We start from the raw sequence: 21,854 nt of genomic DNA on the forward strand, positions 1-21,854 counted from the left end.
AAAGGTGGGATACTTTCTTCTATGTTTGGTGATATTATAGCAAATATAAAGGAAAAAATAATTATAATGACAGTCCATTTTAATGTTTGCATTTTTAAGCAAACGTATTACCTCTTAATGGGCAATATTTCAAGCTGTGATTCATTCTAAGGTCTTTCTACAGCTAAGTACACTGCTCGTAATTAGGCTTATCGGGTCATGAATATTTTTGTGGTAATAAACTTTCTCAGACTCCTCATTTATTCCATATGGTAAGCAAATCAGTTCCTATTAGATATATTTTATTAACAGTATACAGTTCCTTTCCTGAACTTAAGCTAAAGTAATGTATTATTTTATTGTCACTCATGAGGAAAATCTTGCTTGAGTTTAATTTTTGTGGCAGAGAAGTTTTAAGATAAAACTGAGCAATATGAACCGTTACAGGATGTGTCAGTAAATTGATAAATTTAATACTCACTAACTGTTGCTTTTGAGCTGAGATTTCTTTCTTACTAATCAGTCGATTTAAAAAGGCTAGCACTTCGTTCTCTGTTACATGAAATTGAAGAATTGTTAAGAGATTGTCCACTAATATCACAGCAACAATATCTACATTGTTTCTTTATGCAGCTGTCATATTATTTCCAGTAAATATACTTTATTTCTGTTTAAAAGATCATAAAAACCATAAAGCACAACTGGTCAGCTGCAATGGGTATATTTTCTGCCGTTCACTAATTTTAATGAACTAAGATGTGAATATAAACCAGAGAACTGCTTTAGTTTTAGTTTTAGTTTTTAGTTTTAGAGATACAGCACTGAAACAGGCCCTTCGGCCCACCGAGTCTGTGCCGACCATCAACCACCCACTTATACTAATCCTACACTAATCCCATATTCCTACCACATCCCCACCTGTCCCTATATTTCCCTACCAGCTACCTATACTAGGGGCAATTTATAATGGCCAATTAACCTATCAACCTGCAAGTCTTTGGCATGTGGGAGGAAACCGGAGCACCCGGAGGAAACCCACGCAGACACAGGGAGAACTTGCAAACTCCACACAGGCAGTACCCAGAATTGAACCTGGGTCGCTGGAGCTGTGAGGCTGCGGTGCTAACCACTGCTCTATCCTAACAATTAGGAAGACCTGTCAAATTGTTTTTCTGAATTAGTGAATGGCAGTACAAGAGAAACACTGGCATTTATATAGTAGATTTGATGACCACAGGATGTCCCAAAGCACTTTACAGCCAATGAAGTACTTTTGAAGTGTAGTCACTATTGTAATGTAATGGCAACCAATTTGCACACAGCAAACTCCCACAAACAGCAATGTGATAATGTGATTATCTATTTTTGTGATGCTGATTGAGTGATAAATATTGGCCAGGATAATGGAGGATAACTCCCCTGTTCTCCTTTGAAATAGTGCAGTGAATCTTTTACATCCAGACAGGGCCTCGGTTTAAAATCTCATCCGAAAGACAGCACGTCCCATGTGCAGCATTCCCTCAGAGCTACACTGGAGTGCCAGCCTAGGTTTTTGTGCTCAGGTCCTGGAGTGGCAATTGAACCCACAACCTTGTAACTCAGAGGCGAAAGTGCTACCAATGAGCCACAGCTGTAAGTGCAATTCATAACATTATTTTCATTTCAAAATAAGTATTGTTATGTGCTCAAAACAAGAATATTGAAATAATTGTTAAAACAATCTATTGAGAAAAGGGACTGTATCCTGCTGAGCAGTTGACATCTAGAACTGTGTCATTCATGTTGTGAATAAGGTTAGTGATGCTGGGCTTAAAGGGTTGCAGTGTCTCTGGTTGGTTCCAGCTGTGTTCTGCTTAATCCCCTTTCGTTTGTACAAAATGCAGATCTATAGACAGAATTTTTTTTTTGCTTAGCAAATAGAAGCTGCAGCATGTCAAAATAGCCTAGTAGCTCTTAAGAGCTCAGCAGTTAGAATTGAAAACAAACCAAGCTCGCACAAACCCAGCACTGTTGGTTTGTGTGCTGTACACCAAGGATGTTAAGCTACCTTAGACAATAATGGAAAAACAGTATATCATTCCTGATATGTTTCAGTTGGTTCTGATCAAGTATTGGCCTCATAATGCAAAATGACTTTCAAACTCTTCTCTCTGCCTTAGAACAGAGAAAGTTGAGGGGAGATTAGATAGAGGTTCAAAATTATAAGGGGTTTTAGTAGAGTTCCTCAGGGTAGTGTCCTAGGCCCAACCATCTTCAGCTGCTTCATCAATGACCTCCTTCCTTCATAAGGTCAGAAGTGGGGATGTTCGCTGATGATTGCACAATGTTCAGCACCATTCACGAGTCCTCAGATACTGAAGCAATCCATGTCTATACGCAACAAGACCTGGACAACATCCAGGCTTGGATAAGTGGCAAGTAACATACATGCCACACAAGTGCCAGGCAGTGACCATCTCAAACAAGAGACAATCTGACCATCTCTCCTTGACATTCAATGGCATTACCATCGCTGAATCCCCCACTATCAACATCCTGGCAGTCTTCATTGACCAGAAACTGAACTGGACCAGCTACATAAATGTTGTGACTACAAGAGTAGATCAGAGGCTAGGAATTCTGCAGCGAGTAACTCACCTCCTGACTCTCCAGTGCTTGTCACTGTCTACAGGGCTCAAGTTGGGAGTGTGATGGAATACTGTCCACTCGCCTGGATGGGTGCAGCTCCAGCAACACTCAAGAGGCTCGACACCATCCAGGACAAAGCAACCCGCTTGATTGGCACCCCATCCACAAACATTCACTCCCTCCACCACCAATGCACAATGGCAGCAGTGTGTACCATCTACAAGATGCACTGCAGCAACACACTAAGGCTCCTTCAACAGCACCTTCCAAACGTGCGACCTCTACCAGCTGGAAGGACAAGGGCAGCAGATGCATGGAAACACTACCACCTGCAAGTTCCCCTCCAAGCCAAATACCTTACTGACTTAGAACTATATCGCCGTTACTTCACTGTCGCTGGGTCAAAATCCTGGAACTCCCTTCCTAACAGCACTATGGGTCTACCTACACCCCAAGGACTGCAGCAGTACAAGAAGGCAGCTCACCACCACCTTCTCAAGAGCAATGAGGGATGGGCAATAATTGTTGGCCTGGCCAGTGACACCCACAAGCCATGAAAATTTTTTTAAAAAAGAGTAGATGGGTTGGTAACCAGAGGACACAGATTTGGCAAAATATCCAGGAGGGAAATGAGAAGAAATTTTCTGAGTAAAGAACATAGGAATGGGACTAATTGGATGGTAATTTCAAAATGCTGGCACAGATACGATGGGTTGAATAGCCTCTTTCTGTGCTGTATGATTCTATGAAGGAAGCTATGAAGGGAAATAAAATCCCTGTTCATAAACTCAAAATAAAAAATAGCAGCTTGATTGATGTAGACGGCACCAGGCTCTTTCCCCCATGTTGGAGCACTTCATAACTTATTTAATGAAAAAGAATCAGTTTGTGTGAGATGAGCAGGATACACTTGACAACTGATTGGCATAACAACTCGAGAATCCTAATTCTAGTTGAAGGGTGAGATGATGGATCGGAGACATGCTACAATTTGAAGATACAAGCTCTTTGAATAGAGAGAGTGCCTGTAAACCGTTTCAATTCACAACCTGGGAGTCCAGCAAGTCTATTATAAAACTGCTGCAATATCCAATTAAAAAAAACTAATCCTGAATATTAATATGGGAAGAGTCTCCTGAAGTACAATGCCTGTGGAATAACCAGACCTCTTAAAGGTGCAGGAAAGCATTTAAAGATTCTTTTTTTAGGGAATAAGGGCAAAAACTCTCCTACCACAGAAGGTGGCTATTACAATGCAGCAACCCCTCCCCCATGCAGCCCATGGTAGATAGAGAATACAGTGATCAAAAGGCACACATTGCCACGCAAAGGTCCAGGAGGTAACAATCACATAAATTTCTTAAAACTTCACCAATATCAGAAAAATACTTGTAAAAATCCTCAAAAAAGCTTTGGAGGCAAACTTACCTTGACTCCAATATGACAACTATTCAAGGATGAAAACTTACATCTTTTAAAAAAAAAAGAAACGATAAGAAAGTCAAACAATGAGGGGGTAATTTTGACTTTTGCCGATAGTGTAAAATGGATGATAATGGATCAACTGCCCATTAAACTTCTCTCCCAATTTTGATTTCCGTTGAAGTTAATAGAAATGCAAATCAGGAAAGATACATAAAGGATTGTTGATCTGCTTTGGCCCTTTTTACACGATCACCCAAGGTCAAAATTACTCCCTAAGGGCTGGATTTTACCGGGCTCCCGATTTTGGGCTCCGTGGCGGGGGTGGGCTGGAGGATGGTGCTAGCGCAGGTCCGCCTCAGAGCTCGATGCAGGGAGGGCCCGGCTGTATCCTCCCAGGGGTGGCAAGGCTCCGTGGCGCCGCCCCTCCCCCACTCCCCCACCATCCACCGCTGGGCGACGGGACATGAATTTCAATTTGTAAATGAATAAGATGAATAAATTTAAATACAGTCACCTCCAATCTTCTGGGCCCACTGCCATCTTCAGTGTGGGTGGCATGCACTCCCGGGCCTTCACTTCCCCGTTTGGGGAAAGGCGGTGTGATGCTAGTGGGGGAGAGGAGTTAAGATTTTTATTGTGGCGGGGGTGGGGGAGAAACGGGGTCAAATAAGCATCATCAGTGTGGGGAATGCTGTGAAGAGGTGAGCTTTCAACTTTGCATAGTCTGGTTGGCAGAAGGCCAGAATTCAAATTTGTGGGGGGGGAGGGAGTAGGGAAAACACTTACTTAATTTTTATTGGGGGGGTGGGAAAGAGGTGTTACAATTTTATTTATTAAATTTTGGGGGGATACCTCTTGAAAAATTTAAATATGCTGGCTGAGTCCTCTGCCCTTTAAAAATGGCGCCAGCACCTGCGCACAGGCAGCTGATGCCATTGTCGGCATCGGACAGCCCGCTCCCTCCACATGATTGGGCGGGCCACCCCAACTATTTAAATGAACTGCTGCGCGGGAGATCACGGCGACTCTGCAGCGTGTGTGGGCCGCCATTTTTTTTCGCCTGCCGCCAAGAGCAGCAACGGGCTCTTACGATCCAGCCCAAAGTCTTTACAATTTAAAGACACCCTCCACACAAGAGTGAAGAAATCCTGAAGAAGGTTGGGGCAGCTTCAGGTGTAAGCACTAAATTAGGTTTCACCTATCTGGTCCTCGCTCTCTTCCGAACCAGGATTTTCTCTGTAGTTGAGAGGAGGATACAAACCTGGAATAGTAAAAGCTTCTGATGGGCTTGTGTGTGCTTTTACGAGACATGGTGTTTATTTAGATTATTATTTTATCTGTTGAGCCATTGTTTCTTTTTCAATCATAAAAACCAGAAATGACTGAAAACAAAAATAGCAGAGACATCAGAGGAGAGTGGACAAAGGAAACTTAAATGAAGGTTTGAAATCACCAAGGCTGAGGAGTCAATTGGTGCAAAGGCTAAGGGAGGATATATGCTTTATATTTCTTAAAGCCAGAAAGAAAACTACTTTGGGACAGAAGCATATGTGCAGGAATTTATACCAAATAATGCAGTCATAGATAAAAACAACTGTAGTGGCTTGGGGCTGAAATACATCACAACTATTTTATTCCTTTTCTATTTGGCAGAACCTGCAGATGATAAGGGTTGTGTAACAAGTATTTTTTATCTTTATTTACTTGAGTTTAAGCATTTCACACAGCAAATTGTTTACACACAAAACCAAAAGCTGAATGTATTTGCGATCCTAGGATGTGGTGATATTTTAAGCAACCTCCTATACCACTACAGTCGAGTCGTTAGCAGAAATTGCATGCTTATGTCAACTCAGGACATGCGCGATGCCAATATCATCACCCTCTATAAAAACAAAGGTGACCGCAGTGACTGCAACAACTACCGTGGAATCTCCCTGCTCAGCATAGTGGGGAAAGTCTTTGCTCGAGTCGCTTTAAACAGGCTCCAGAAGCTGGCCGAGCGCATCTACCCTGAGGCACAGTGTGGCTTTCGTGCAGAGAGATCAACCATTGACATGCTGTTCTCCCTTCGTCAGATACAGGAGAAATGCCGCAAACAACAGATGCCCCTCTACATTGCTTTCATTGATCTCACCAAAGCCTTTGACCTCGTCAGCAGACGTGGTCTCTTCAGACTACTAGAAAAGATTGGATGTCCACCAAAGCTACTAAGTATCATCACCTCATTCCATGACAATATGAAAGGCATAATTCAACATGGTGGCTCCTCATCAGACCCCTTTCCTATCCTGAGTGGCGTGAAACAGGGCTGTTTTCTCGCACCCACACTTTTTGGGATTTTCTTCTCCCTGCTGCTTTCACATGCGTTCAAGTCCTCGGAAGAAGGAATTTTCCTCCACACAAGATCAGGGGGCAGGTTGTTCAACCTTGCCCGTCTAAGAGCGAAGTCCAAAGTACGGAAAGTCCTCATCAGGGAACTCCTCTTTGCTGACTATGCTGCTTTAACATCTCACCCTGAAGAGTTCCTGCAGAGTCTCATCGACAGGTTTGTGGCTGCCTGCAATGAATTTGGCCTAACCATCAGCCTCAAGAAAACGAACATCATGGGGCAGGACGTCAGAAATGCTCTATCCATCAATATTGGCGACCACGCTCTGGAAGTGGTTCAAGAGTTCACCTACCTAGGCTCAACTATCACCAGTAACCTGTCTCTAGATGCAGAAATCAACAAGTGCATGGGAAAGGCTTCCACTGCTATGTCCAGACTGACCAAGAGAGTGTGGGAAAATTGGGCACTGACACGGAACACAAAAGTCCGAGTGTATCAAGCCTGTGTCCTCAGTACCTTGCTCTATGGCAGCGAGGCCTGGACAACGTATGTCAGCCAAGAGTGACGTCTCAATTCATTCCATCTTCGCTGCCTCCGGAGAATACTTGGCATCAGGTGGCAGGACCGTATCTCCAACACAGAAGTCCTCGAGGCGGCCAACATCCCCAGCTTATACACACTACTGAGTCAACAGCGCTTGAGATGGCTTGGCCATGTGAGCCGCATGGAAGATGGCAGGATCCCCAAAGACACATTGTACAGCGAGCTCGCCACTGGTATCACACCCACTGGCCGTCCATGTCTCCGCTTTAAAGACGTCTGCAAATGCGACATGAAGTCCTGTGACATTGATCACAAGTTGTGGGAGTCAGTTGCCAGCGTTCGCCAGAGCTGGCGGGCAGCCATAAAGGCGGGGCTAAAGTGTGGCGAGTCGAAGAGATTTAGCAGTTGGCAGGAAAAAAGACAGAGGCGCAAGGGGAGAGCCAACTGTGTGACAGCCCCGACAATCAAATTTTTCTGCAGCACCTGTGGAAGAGCCTGTCACTCTAGAATTGGCCTTTATCGCCACTCCAGGCGCTGCTCCACACACCACTGACCACCTCCAGGCGCTTACCCATTGTCTCTCAAGATAAGGAGGCCAAAGAAGATGTGAACTCATGACTTTCAAGTAATGCTATATCTCAAACAATATTCTGTGCAATGCACAGTGAGCAACACAATTAGATTCATGTTTCAATTGAGACTTGGTTCTGCAGACCAATGGAAAATGTAGGCATGAGAGCTGCTTTCATGTAATGCAGGGTGCTGAGTGAGTAGGTTGATGACATGATATGCATGGTTGCATAGTTTTGCAAATGATGTTGGTAGTGATTAACAATCTTTGGCTTTCACCCTAGAGAGTTCCATGTTCTGAATAACCTGCAGCATCAATCAAAAGCTGAAGGCCAAAGAATTGTCTTTGCCAGAATTGAGAATTGATTTCTCATTAACATCATATTTCAAGCTCTGCAACCCATTCTAGATTGTTGGCATGGTACTTTGTAGTAATACAATACTATTCAGTTACTGCAAAGCATAAAACTAAGACTGCACAATTGGAAGTCTCAATTGAACTTATGAAATTACATGCTGGAGGTGGAGCCTTTTTATCATTTGCCTGTGGGAATCCTATATTCCCTTAAAAATCAATAATTCTGGAATATGCCATACCATTGCTTAGATTAAACACCACATCCAAACAGATTTGCTGACAGTTTAAAGATGTTATAAAGTAGCTTTGACTTAATAGTATATTTAACATTCAGGCTTGGTAATTTGGCCATGTGGTGCCTGTGTTTTGGGCACTAAATGGCCTTACTGGCCTCCAATATGGCTGGTAGGAAGCACATGCCCATTATGAGCTGGAAATGCACCACCTGCCATGCAGGTAAAGGCCAAAAAAATTAGCATGCAGCATCCACGCTTGCAACATATGCAAATCAAAGGCCCAATGGCACTGCAAGATTGGTTTGTCCTAAGGTAGCTAGCACTGGTTGTATTCAGGAAAACCAGGTCTACATGCAGTCTAACAAGGGGTCCTTAAAGAGACCCACAACCAACAAGGTAAGGTTTTAAAACATATATATCTCAATGTCGAGCCAGGAGAAGTAGGATTGCCCTCCCAACGCACATTCAAAGAACAGAAGCCACTGCCATTCACCAATTACTGCTGCTACCACCCACCAATTACCCAGTAATGGGCCGCCATTGATTCCTGACCTCTTCACCTCCCCTTCCTGACCCCATTTTTTACTTCCCTGAGGACAGCCTGATTTTCTGTTTGACGTCGCTGATGCATTGCCTGTCCTACCTGCAGGTTGCCAGCTTGATGGTCATGAGGCTTGAGGGCACAGAATTTAGTGATGGTTTCCATGCTCTATCACTCTGTTAGTCCATTAATTGAGCTGGGTAAAGAGCATCAAAAATGGTGGGCTAGTAAGACCAGAGAAAGGTAGATTGGACTGTGGCACTGAGTATAGTTTTCTGAAAACCTTACACATAATCATGAAAGATTTATTGATGTAACAGCATTGTTTTAGATTAATGTGGTGTGAATATGAAGAAAGAAGGATTTTGAGTCGTGCCTGTTCTCAACATAAGAATAATAATGTGTTAAGGTTGCTTTGAAAGAACTTGAACTTATTCTAGGCCTGATTTTCAGTCAGTACCTAAATTGAAAACAATCCACATATTGTGCAACTCTGTGTTGTTTGGATATATGCTCGAGTTCATTTTCCAATTCAACGCATGTTAAATAAACACATTTTGGGCACCTGAAAAGTCCTCTTGAAATAATTGATATTTTGATGTCTGATCCACTGATTGTATTTAAACTTTAACTCTCAGAACTCTGATGCAAGTTCTGATACATCCCAAATGCCTCTTTTTATTCCTTTCAATATTCACCCACTTCATGAGGATCACAGTGCTCTGGAAATGCTCCTGCCAAACTTGTCCTGTCTGACACACAAAAATGGAGAAAAAAAGCGTCTCTTTGACACTTTAAAATGTGACACATCAAATAATTTAATTGCTTGGTGTTAAAGCAAGCCTTTGGTGCATTGCTGAAAGTTATGATGGGCTAGTTACTAAAGTGATATTTTAAGAACTATTGACATGAATTCTTTACATAAATGTTATTTAATTTATTGGAAAAGAATTTAATCGAATTAAACAGCTACAAAATATGAAGCTTAAAGGATCTTTAAAGGACTGCTGCAGGTAAGACTAGGCAATAACCTCAGCCTTGAAGATTTGCCTAATAACAACCCCAATGTGTACTTCTTTTCAATTTAGAATTAATGTTTTATTCAGGAACATCTGGTAGTGTGGTTGTCTTCCAGTCAAGGCTTTGCTGCATTTCCCAGATTATGCAGCATTGATTTGCTTCAGGTCCCAGCTCCTCCTATCTGCTGTCTACTGCTTTTGATGGAGTAGTTGGGGGCATTGGGAGCTGTGTTTAAGTAACAGTTCCTCATGCTTTAGCTACTTGTCAAGGACATCTGGCAAAGATGGCTGTCACGAACAGGAGGCCAGGTATCTCTGGTTGAACTTCTTTTAAAAATGGATTTTCTTCTTGTTTATAATGGTTGCTACTAATGCGGCACTCAAGTTATTTTTATTCCTATATACACACATACACATAATGTATATATACACCAACAAAAGCTAGCAGGATACTTAAAAAGAACTGGATGTGTATGCACAGGAGCTCCAGGACTAACTGTACATTAAGATATTGATGGGATATAGATATGCTCATGCAAGAATTGCAGTATTTACTGCTTGGCTAAATTGAGGATATATGGGATGATTGAAGGTTGAAATGTTTTTTTATTTATTCTTGGGATGTGGGCGCCACTGGCTAGGCCAGCATTTATTGCCCATCCCTAATTGCCCTTGAGATGGTGGTGGTGAGTGCCACCTTGAATCACTATAGTCCATGTTGTGTGGGTCCACCCATAATGCTTTGGAGGCTGAAGTTGAAGATTTTGTACACATATATTATTTTCATTTGAATTTTGATGAGACAGTATTTTCCTGCAAAGTGATGAACAAATGAAGATTTACTAAGCACGGTGCAGAGGTGTCAGAACAAATCATTGCGGTATTAAAATACCTTTGTAACATTTGGATGTGAAGTTTCATAATGAAACCATTCCCTGCCCCATTTAAACTTTTTCTGAATTTCAAATATTTTACTTGCTCATCAGACACTAGTCTGTCTCAACAAACTCCAGTTACTGAATGGTTCAATCCAGTTTTTAATCTCAGCATTATCATGATCTGATTGAGGGATCCATCTGTCAAGTTCATCTGTCCTCAGTTGAAAATCAGTTTTATCCTTCAACTGATGAGCTCTGAGTTGATATGAAATATGTCTCAATATTATAAGATGGTCCCTTGCCAAAGACATTAAATAGTTAAGCTGCTACACTGGTTGTGGGTTTTCTGATAAAACCTTGTATTAGCAAGGACAAATTATGACTATTATTGAAGGAGGATTCAAGTATTGCATTTCTTTATATAAAGGTTGTGCCTTCTGTCAGGACATGGTTTGTACAGAGTAGTATATATTTCACAATACTTGCAAATAAATGCAAAGAGGTTTGTAAATGACTATACAGTTCTACTTATTAGGATGTTGGTACTTAGGGATCGGACCAGGATCTCTTATACCTGAAGGTGTTGAATTATGAAGAGGTATTGATCCATGGGTGCTTTATGTTCCCTGATCAAAATATGGATTGGTCATGTGTAAGCCTATGCTGTGATTTGATGATTTTTTTTTGACCGAGGGGACCATCATGCCAGCCTCAGTCCTGTTCTTGACATGCACACGTCTGCGCGCTCACTCACCCACTGACTGACTGACTCACTCACTCACTCCACATTCTCACTCTCTCCAGCAGGGATCACTAGATAGAGATGGGAAGTGGAAAACTTGGCTGTTTTCTTTTGCTTCTTTAGCCAAGGATTGTTGAGGCTATTTCTAGCACGCTGATGCTCTGGCTAAGAATAGCTACCTCAGTACAGACTGTAGATGAAATTTGCATCTGTATGACTTAGTTCCACACTGATTGGTTTATCAGCTGTGGATCCTTTGTTTTAAAAGCTGTTATCCATTTGCCTTGAGTTTGAATCTTAAGTTCCTTTGTATTAAGCGTACACAAGGCTGGAGCACAAAATATTGTAGATAGACATATATAGTATTGAAGTCCCAAGAAAATTGTTGGCAACCTAATTGTATTCATGAAGGCAGAACTTGATAAAAAAAATATTTTAACACAATCTTCTTTGGCCTCCTTATCTCGAGAGACAATAGGTAAGCGCCTGGAGGTGGTCAATGGTGTGTGGAGCAGCGCCTGGAGTGGCAATAAAGGCCAATTCTAGAGTGACAGGCTCTTCCACAGGTGCTGCAGAAAAATTTGATTGTCGGGGCTGTCACACAGTTGGCTCTCCCCTTGCGCCTCTGTCTTTTTTCCTGCCAACTGCTAAGTCTCTTCGACTCGCCACACTTTAGCCCCGCCTTTATGGCTGCCCGCAAGCTCTGGCGAACGCTGGCAACTGACTCCCACGACTTGTGATCAATGTCACAGGATTTCATGTCGCGTTTGCAGACGTCTTTAAAGCGGAGACATGGACGGCCGATGGGTCTGATACCAGTGGCGAGCTCGTTGTACAATGTGTCTTTGGGGATCCTGCCATCTTCCATGCGGCTCACATGGGCAAGCCATCTCAAGCGCCGCTGACTCAGTAGTGTGTATAAGCTGGGGATGTTGGCCGCCTCGAGGACTTCTGTGTTGGAGATATGGTCCTGCCACCTGATGCCAAGTATTCTCCAGAGGCAGCGAAGATGGAATGAATTGAGACGTCGCTCTTGGCTGACATACGTTGTCCAGGCCTCGCTGCCATAGAGCAAGGTACTGAGGACACAGGCTTGATACACTCGGACTTTTGTGTTCCGTGTCAATGCGCCATTTTCCCACACTCTCTTGGCCAGTCTGGACATAGCAGTGGAAGCCTTTCCCATGCGCTTGTTGATTTCTGCATCTAGAGACAGGTTACTGGTGATAGTTGAGCCTAGGTAGGTGAACTCTTGAACCACTTCCAGAGCGTGGTCGCCAATATTGATGGATGGAGCATTTCTGACGTCCTGCCCCATGATGTTCGTTTTCTTGAGGCTGATGGTTAGGCCAAATTCATTGCAGGCAGCCGCAAACCTGTCAATGAGACTCTGCAGGCACTCTTCAATGTGAGATGTTAAAGCAGCATCGTCAGCAAAGAGGAGTTCCCTGATGAGGACTTTCCGTACTTTGGACTTCGCTCTTAGACGGGCAAGGTTGAACAACCTGCCCCCTGATCTTGTGTGGAGGAAAATTCCTTCTTCCGAGGACTTGAACGCATGTGAAAGCAGCAGGGAGAAGAAAATCCCAAAAAGTGTGGGTGCGAGAACACAGCCCTGTTTCACGCCACTCAGGGTAGGAAAGGGGTCTGATGAGGAGCCACCATGTTGAATTATGCCTTTCATATTGTCATGGAATGAGGTGATGATACTCAGTAGCTTTGGTGGGCATCCAATCTTTTCTAGTAGTCTGAAGAGACCACGTCTGCTGACGAGGTCAAAGGCTTTGGTGAGATCAATGAAAGCAATGTAGAGGGGCATCTGTTGTTTGCGGCATTTCTCCTGTATGTGACGAAGGGAGAACAGCATGTCAACGGTCGATCTCTCTGCACGAAAGCCACACTGTGCCTCAGGGTAGACGCACTCGGCCAGCTTCTGGGGCCTGTTTAGAGCGACTCGAGCAAAGACGTTCCCCACTATGCTGAGCAGGGAGATTCCACGGAAGTTGTTGCAGTCACCTAGGTCACCTTTGTTTTTATAGAGGGTGATGATATTGGCATCGCGCATGTCCTGGGGTACTGCTCCCTTGTCCCAGCACAGGCATAGCAGTTCATGTAGTGCTGAGAGTATAGCAGGCTTGGCACTCTTGATTATTTCAGGGGTAATACTGTCCTTCCCAGGGGCTTTTCCGCTAGCCAGAGAATCAATGGCATCACTGAGTTCCGATTTGGTTGGCTGTATGTCCAGCTCATCCATGATTGGTAGAGGTTGGGCTGCATTGAGGGCAGTCTCAGTGACAACATTCTCCCTGGAGTACAGTTCTAGGTAGTGCTCAACCCAGTGGTCCATTTGTTTGCGTTGGTCAGTGATTATGTCCCCTGATTTAGATTTGAGGGGGGGGCGATGTTCTTGATGGTTGGCCCAAGAGCTCTCTTAATGCCATCATACATTCCTCTGATGTTTCCGGTGTCTGAGGCCAGCTGAATATGACTGCATAGGTGTTGCCAGTAGTCGTTTGCGCAGCGCCTGGCTGTTCTTTGTGCAGTGCTTCTGGCTGATTTAAGTGCTACGGATGTTAACTCGCTGGGGGCTTTCTTGTAGTTCAACAGTGCAATGCGCTTAGCGGCTATGACAGGTTCCAGCTCTTCATTATGAGGTTGAAACCAGTCTGCATTTCTCCTCGCACTTTTGCCGTAGGTGGTCAAAGCTGACTCATAGATGGCGTCTCTGATGTGGGCCCACTTGGTCTCAGCATCCCCTGTGGGAGTGTTTTGAAGGGCTGACACAGGTGAATTTAGACATTTTTTTAACAGCTGTGGGTGAGAAATTCTGCTCGTGTTGATGCGCGGGTGGCCCTTCTGCTTGGAATGATGCAACATCTTTGGTCTGAGTCTAACCTTGCTGCACACCAGGGAGTGGTCTGTGTCGCAGTTCGCACTGTGGAAGCTGCATGTGATTTGAACACTGTTTAAGACGGCTCGCCTTGTGACAATGCGGTCTAGCTGGAGCCAACGACGCGATCTTGGGTGCCTCCATGAAACCTGGTGACCGGGTTTAGTGTGAAAGAACGAGTTGGTGATGCAGAGGTTATGATAGGTACACAACTCAAGCAGTCTCTGCCCGATCTCATTCATCCTTCCAACGCCATAGCGCCCAAGGCAGGAGGGCCATGAGTCATGGTCGGCCCCAACCCTGGCATTAAAGTCCCCCAGCAGGAATAGATGTTCGGTGTTGGGGATGCTGCTAATGATGTTATGGAGTTCCTCGTAGAACTGATCTTTAGCTTCAGGTGGGGAGCAGAGTGTTGGAGCATAGATGCTGAATAGGTGTACTGGGCCAGAGGTGGTGAGCAGTTGGATGGACAGAATGCGTTCCGAGCCATTTGAGGGATGCTCTATCATGCTTAGCAAGGAGTTTCTGATGGCAAAGCCCACTCCATGCTGTCTTGGTTCTTCAGGATCCCTGCCCTGCCAGAAGAAGGTGTAGTCTTGCTCTGCTAGAGATCCACTCGCGGGGAGGCGTGTCTCCTGAAGTGCTGCAATGTCTACATTGAGATACTTGAAAAATGACCGCATTTGTTGACAACGCGAACGGTAGGTGGCGCTGTTTTGGCACATGCGCAAATACAGCATGTGCCATGAAAACGTCACAGATTGCGACTGTTGCAGCTGCCAGGACTAAAGATGGCGCTGCTCAAAGAATCACAGAGGCAACCTAACGAACACGTGGCAGTATACAATGGCCGGAGTGAGAGAGCAGCGCGGGGGCCGGAGAGAGCAGCGCAGGGGCCAGGGAGAGCAGCGCGGGGGCCGGGGAGAGCAGCGTTGAGGGTGTCAGGGGTGGGGGGGGGGAAAGAGAGGAGGGGGGGGGAAAGATAGGAGGGAGGGGGGGGAAGAGAGGAGGGAGGGGGGGAAGAGAGGAGGGAGGGAGGGGGGGGGAAAGAGAGGAGGGAGGGAGGGGGGGAAAAAGAGAGGAGGGAGGGAGGGGGGGAAAGAGAGGAGGGAGTGGGGGGAAAAAGAGAGGAGGGAGGGGGGAGAAGAGAGGAGGGAGGGAGGGGGGTGGAAAAGAGAGGAGGGAGGGGTGGGGGGGAAGAGAGGGAGGGGTGGGGGGGGAAGAGAGGGAGGGGTGGGGGTGGGGGGGGAAGAGAGGGAGGGGTGGGGAGGAATAGCGGGAGTGGGGGACTGGGGGAGAGTGGGGGGGCATTGCAACTGTCTGGTCCCTGCATTTTGCATGCTCCCTCTCCCCACCCCTCCCTGCTCTCCCCGCCCCTCCCCCCTCTCCATCTACCCCCTACCTCCACCTCTCCCTCTACCCCCCTACCAACACCCCTCCCTCTACCCCCCTACCTCCACCCCTCCACCACAGTTGAATATCTGAAGTGCAGTTGCAAAGTCGGGGAAATAGCATGCAAAACAAAGCCTCAACAATTCTGGGGTTAATTATTGAGAAGTTTTATTAAGTTCATTAAGCATCCGAGGCACTGCTGTGCATGGGTACATGAGTGTTGTGTCTCCAGCATTCCCGTTAGACAGACAGGCCGAGTCTCTGCTATGCACAGCTAAAGAGATTGTTCCTGGAGAGCCTTGTGGTGAATGAACGCTTGGCTCTCTATTCCACTACTGTATTGTCCATGTGAAGAAGGCAAAGTCACAAGAGTCTGAGCTCAGTCTATTCTTGTTGAATGTTCCCCAAACGCATCCCAATGTGCACTCCCAATTCATCCATAAATGCAATGTTCCTTTCCACATCGTGACCAGCTCCGCAGCATGATCCAGTTGCCTTAGTTGCTTGAATGCTGACCTTAACTCTCAAGGATCGCGTTGTCAACAAATGCGGTCTTGTTTTCTCGACGGCATGATTTACATGAAAAGAAATAAAGCAAATCAGAGTCAGAGCTTGCCTCCGTCCATCCACTGAAATTACTGTTGTGCACACCTTTTTAAGTTCTGCATTGAAGGCACCAATTGATAATGTCGCCAATGAAGCACTTATTACCCACCTCAGATGCAGGAATCAGCACATCCTTTCGTCCTCTCCCGCACTGCCTCCTTTGCTTGAATGCCGTCCTTAAGTGTCAAGGATTGTTTTCTCAAGGGCACGTTTTACATGAAAGGAAATAAGGAAAGAACATCAGTGTCAGAGCTTCCCTCCCTCCAATGAAATTACTGTTGAGCATGCTTTGTGTTCTGCGGTAAAGGCATGTACTGATAACACCGCCAATGAATCACTTAGTACCCACCTCAGCTGTAGGAGGCAGGATGATGTTACTGCCCCTATCTCGTGATGGTTCAATGCTGCTCTCAGGGAAAACATGAATGATGTGAGGATGCTGGAAAAGAAGCACATTTCTTTTGGGCTATGAACATAAAGCTGGCCATTTAGCCCAGCAGTTCCCTGCTAGTGGTTATGTTACTCGTGCGTCTTTCCATCCATTCCCATTTAATCCTGCCTACTACTATCACCAGTTGTGTTCACAGCAAGAGCATTCACATTTCTGCTACCACTGGACATGGCATGCTTGTTTCTTTTAGTGCTCAGTCTCTTCTTGCTGAATGTTCCCCAAGTGCTTGACCCCTTTGGACGCCCTCTCTGCTTGACAGGCAGCAGCTGGCAATTGCAGAGTCTCACAAGGCTCTGTATGGTTGTTTCAAAGGCAGATGGGGAAACAGGTGGCTGTGTGCCCATGTGCACTGCTCTGATGGGTGTAGGAGCAGGTAACTGTGTGCCCATGTGCACTGCTCTGATGGGTGTAGGAACAGGTGGCTGTGTGCCCATGTCCACTGCTCTGATGGGTGTAGGAGCAGGTAACTGTGTGTCCATGTGCACTGCCCTGATGGGTGCAGGAACAGGTGACTGTGTAACTGAGCAGCAAGGAGAGGGTACTGCAGGTAGGGGAAGTAGAGCTTTGAACAGGCAGGCATATGTATGGTCCATCAGATCATTAGGCCAGGGGGTGAGACACTCAGGATCTAGGGTTTGTGACACGTGACTGATGTCCAGCGCATGGCCACCTCCATCCGAAGGTGCTTCCGGGCAATTGTTGGGCATAATAAATGGCTCCATCTCATCAGCCAGTCCTTGCTGCCAGAGGAGAGTCTGTTGCCGCAGCCAGTCCAGTCTCCTCACGAGAAACATGAGATGAGATAAGAAATACAGAATGCACTCCATTAAAACGTTACAAAAACGAAAGTGACCGTTAAGACGGTAGGTTGCAGCACATGTACTGCCTGCACACAGCAACTCACGACAGGGACTGGAGAACATGCGGTGGCCCAGACAATAGAAATGTTTTCAGAGCAGCTTACCAAGGCAGAGCAACTTACCTTGGAACAATCTCCTGTGTCAAATAAAAATGAAGCAAGTCTCCAAAACGAATAAATAATTCAGATAAAATGCGAGAAAATGCCTGACGAAACCTCTCCTCCTTCCACTTTCAAAAAGTCGCGCCGAAGCTGTGACGCATGCGCAGAGGCCAACCTGGCGCGTTGCCCGAGGAAGACGACGTAACGCGATGACGTCATCTGCGCATGCGCAAAACAGCCCTGGCAAGCCGGACCGCAGCGCAGAGATCAGGAGACCGTGTGCGCATGTGCGTACCGCGTCATCTGCGCATGTGCGTACCGCGTCATCTGCGCATGCGCAAAGCGGTCCTGGCAAGGGCATGAGACCGTCTGCGCATGTGCACATCGCGGCGCATCCTGATGATGTCGGCGATGACGTAGCGTTGTCATGAATTACTTTGTTGAAAAATACTTTAACACAATGGGCCTCAACATAAGAGGTTTCTGTGGGCCCATGGGGCATGTTAAATGGGACAGTGGAAATGGTGCAATCAAGGTTCAGCATAGTAAGTATTGCCTTGATGTTGATTCACTTCTTTATAAATGATAATGAACCACACTAAGCTTTCCTATGGTAGGAAGATATTTCCCTCGTCATTTGAGAAGCTAATTGCCTTAAGTCTAAGGTGGCAAATGTCTGGGATCATATAAATGATCCAGAATAAATACAACCTGGCAAAATTCCTGTAAGTGAGAAGATTACTTCAAAATAGACTTGTATCAGCTGCAGGTGTTTGCTAACACCTGATTTATAGAAAGGTTTTCACTATGGGCTGAATGGCCTCCTTCCATGCTGTAAATTTCTATAAAAAGTACAGCTACTAAGAGTTGTGATTGTAAAATCCTTCTTTGATGTTTCTTTTTTTTAATGTCTTGATGACAACATTGGATGAACTGATTTGTTAAACATGAAGGTGCAAGAGAATCTGAAATGATATCACTGAAAAGAGGATTTATATCTCAAGGGCCTGAATTTTATGCTGGCGACGGGGATCTCAACACCTGGCAAAAGCACCAGTGAGAGCCCCGCGTCGTCTCTTCTGTGGAAGGCCTGCCGAATCTAGTGCCAGTTAGGCACTTATCTGGACAGTGGCAGGCCTCCAATGGGATCATGGACTCTGGCAACAGACGTCCCACCCTTGGAGACCTGCTGGCCAATCACTGCGGATGTGGTGGCACCTACCCGAGGCCCAGGTGCGTCACTGGACCCAGGACACAGGTAGGTCAGGGCAGGAGGGGTCTCATGGGATGGGGGTCATGGGGAAAGGGTGTGTGGGGGTTATTAGCAACAGCAGTGCTGTGGCTTTCAGTGGCCCCCCCCTTTCCTGATGCTGGGTCCCTTGTTCAGGCACTGTGCCTTTTAACAAGGGACCCCCCCCGCCCCACTCCCTCCACCCCCAGAGCCGGGAAGCAAACTTTTTCGTGCCGTGCTTCCCGTCCAGCAACAAGGCCACCTGCCACACAGCTAATTGTGGTGATGGGATGAGGCCCTTAATTGGGCCTTCCCGCCATGGACAACTTTTGGTGGAGGCAGGAAGGTAGCGGGGTCCCCCCGCCACCATCCCACCCGATTTTATGCTCTTCCCACCTCCAAACACGCCATGGGGAAGAGCATAAAACTCCTTCAAAGGTCTTCAGTGGTTGTAAAACTCCAAGTGCGTTTGATCCAACAATTATATTATGATCAATTTTGCACCACACCAACACCAAATGCGCTGTATAGATTAGACATCAGCAGTTGGTGTCCTTCGTGAGATTATTTGGATTATGCATTATACATTGTATTGGGATTTGTGTAAAGCTGACTTTTGTAACGTGAAACACAAATGCGAAGAGCTGTTACGGGCATGTTATGTTAATATTCCTAATACCATAGTGGTGAAAGTGGGTCCTGTACCTGCCACCAACTTCTTGCCTCATTTTCAAAGACTTCAGATTACCCTGTTATAATTGGAACACTTGTTCAGCTCCCTAGTATCGTCAGATTTGGTTGCTGCTGTAACTTGTTTCACCATTGATGTGATGAGCAGAGTCTTCAACTTACCTTCAGTTTAATTCACAGCTTTATGTAATTGTTATTGTATGAGTCATATCATAGCAGGCAACCTAACAGAGGCAAGAACCACAAGGGTGTTGAAAATGTAGTTGGATGCTAAATTGGGAGAGTTGACTGATTTTATACCAGCAATTGTTTAAGTTTGATTACTGGGCATTGGCACCTGTGAGCTGGTTCCCAGTATTTACGCTACTAAATCCAGTTCCTTTATTTAGGTGGTAAAATTGAGGATTAACAAAAAGCTGGATCGACAAATTCTCCAGCTGGGATAAAGGAGTCAAGTTTAGCAGTGTGGGTAACAGTACATCTGCCACCTCTGCTTGGCCTTTTTTAGTGAATCAAAGGCATGGCTGAGGAACATGAACTGGGCCACGAATGCCAGCCTGCTGGAATCTGCTCTAAACAAACATCCAATAAGAATTGCTTTTAGGAGCTTTGAGGTAGATGGGCCAAATGGTCTTTTGTCATAATATTGGAATGACTGCTAATATTTTCAGATATTGCAAACAATAAATGACATGTTGCATTTAAATTGTGCAATAATAGCAGTATTTAATGATGAGGTATATATAGTTAATGCTAACAAACTAACAACATTTTTGTACAAATTCAGTTGTTTTTAAGTATGCAGTTGTCTTATTCAATTCTGTTTCATTCAATTTTGCAGCCAAAATGAGCTGACTATACAGATGTAATTTGCCTGTTCTCCCATTTCACTGGAGTTCTGTCTTTGCTATTCATTTGACAGGCAAATGATGCCTCGGGGAACACCTGGAATTGGTTATATTTCATCCCTTTGATCATCATCGGATCTTTCTTCATGCTCAACCTTGTTTTGGGTGTTTTGTCAGGGTAAGTGAATGGAAATTTCTAAATCACCAATTAATATATCTTGGAGCATAGCAAATACCAGGATGTGACAGCAGCCTCTTGATGGTGGAATAATCATTGCTAAATAAAAATTAATTTTGTGTTGAGCCTCTGACTGTCAGCAATACCTTCACTTCACTGAGAAAGGTGAAGCAGCAGCTGAAAATGTACTGTGATCAATCTCATCAGGGACACTATACTGATGAGTTGGCATTTGGATGGAAGCTTGCTTGTTCAGGCGTGACACTGTCGGAAATGCTGTTAATTTGCATTAAAAAGCACAAAACATCTTGCAGGGCGTTGCTTTCTGTTATTTTCAGTGCAATTTGCAACTGTGAAATTAAACTCTCAGCTTTCTGTACACCAAGAGACTTACAGGTCCAAACAATGTAGAAATATTTTAGCCTCCTCTCCATTTAAATTTATTTTCCTCACACATTGATTTTTTTTCTTTTTTAAAAAAAAGAGAGAAACTTGGGCGATGAGCCATAGCTCGTTCACAGACACGACCAAAGTCAAAAAGAGTAGACAATAAATTAGGAAGTAATCATTAACTTGTGTTAAGCTTGTATTTTAAAAGCCTGAAGCCTATGAGCAGAAGGAAAAGCTGAAGGTAATGGATATTTGAGATGATGCTTCTTCAACAGCATCTCCCAAACCTGCACTTTCTACCATCTAGAAGGGCAAAGGCAGAAGGCACATGTGAACTCCGTGACATCCAGGTTCCCATCCAAGTCACACACCATCCCAAGTTGGATGTATATCACCATTCCTTCATCATCGTTGGGTCAAAATCCTGGAACTTCCTACCGAATAACACTTTGGGAGTGCCTTCACCATATCACATTGACTGCAGGAGTTCAAGAAGAAGCCTCACCACCACTTTCTCAAGAGTAGGCGGGGATGGGCAATAAATGCTGACCTTGCTAGTGACAACCACACTCTGAGACCAGAGAATGTATTTTAAAACACCTGAGTAAGGGATTACTTATCTGAATAGAGATGAAAAAGACCAATTCTCACTTTTGGAAATCTGAAATCATAACATCGGTATCTGTATGAGAAAAACAGGTTAACAATTCAGAAGGAATCTACATTAGATCAAATAACTTCTGTTTACATTTTACGTAATAAAGGAAACTGCAAACCTCTCACATACGAGATCAATTTTACAATTTTGCATTCTGGGCAGGCAAAGTTCTGCAATGGGCAAAAGACTTTGTAAAAATCCTGTAATCTCGAAGTGACTAATTCTAGTGCTTACATTTCAGCCATCAGACAAAACTCACATCTGCAGAAGAATTACAGATTAAAGAGTGTATCCTTACAAGGAACAAA

General features: G+C 44.8%; 1 protein-coding gene across 1 annotated transcript in view; it reads left to right on the forward strand.

Moving 5' to 3' along the window:
- cacna1ba (calcium channel, voltage-dependent, N type, alpha 1B subunit, a) overlaps nt 1-21,854 on the forward strand; it is a 621,742-nt gene that overhangs the window by 364,101 nt on the left and 235,787 nt on the right. Inside the window, exon 8 of the mRNA XM_068012672.1 lies at nt 20,395-20,498. Within this exon, the coding sequence (XP_067868773.1) occupies nt 20,395-20,498 (104 nt within the window). The remainder of the gene's footprint in view (nt 1-20,394; nt 20,499-21,854) is intronic.

Source organism: Heterodontus francisci, chromosome 32, assembly GCF_036365525.1.
Source record: "Heterodontus francisci isolate sHetFra1 chromosome 32, sHetFra1.hap1, whole genome shotgun sequence".
NCBI classification, from domain to species: Eukaryota; Metazoa; Chordata; class Chondrichthyes; order Heterodontiformes; family Heterodontidae; genus Heterodontus; species Heterodontus francisci.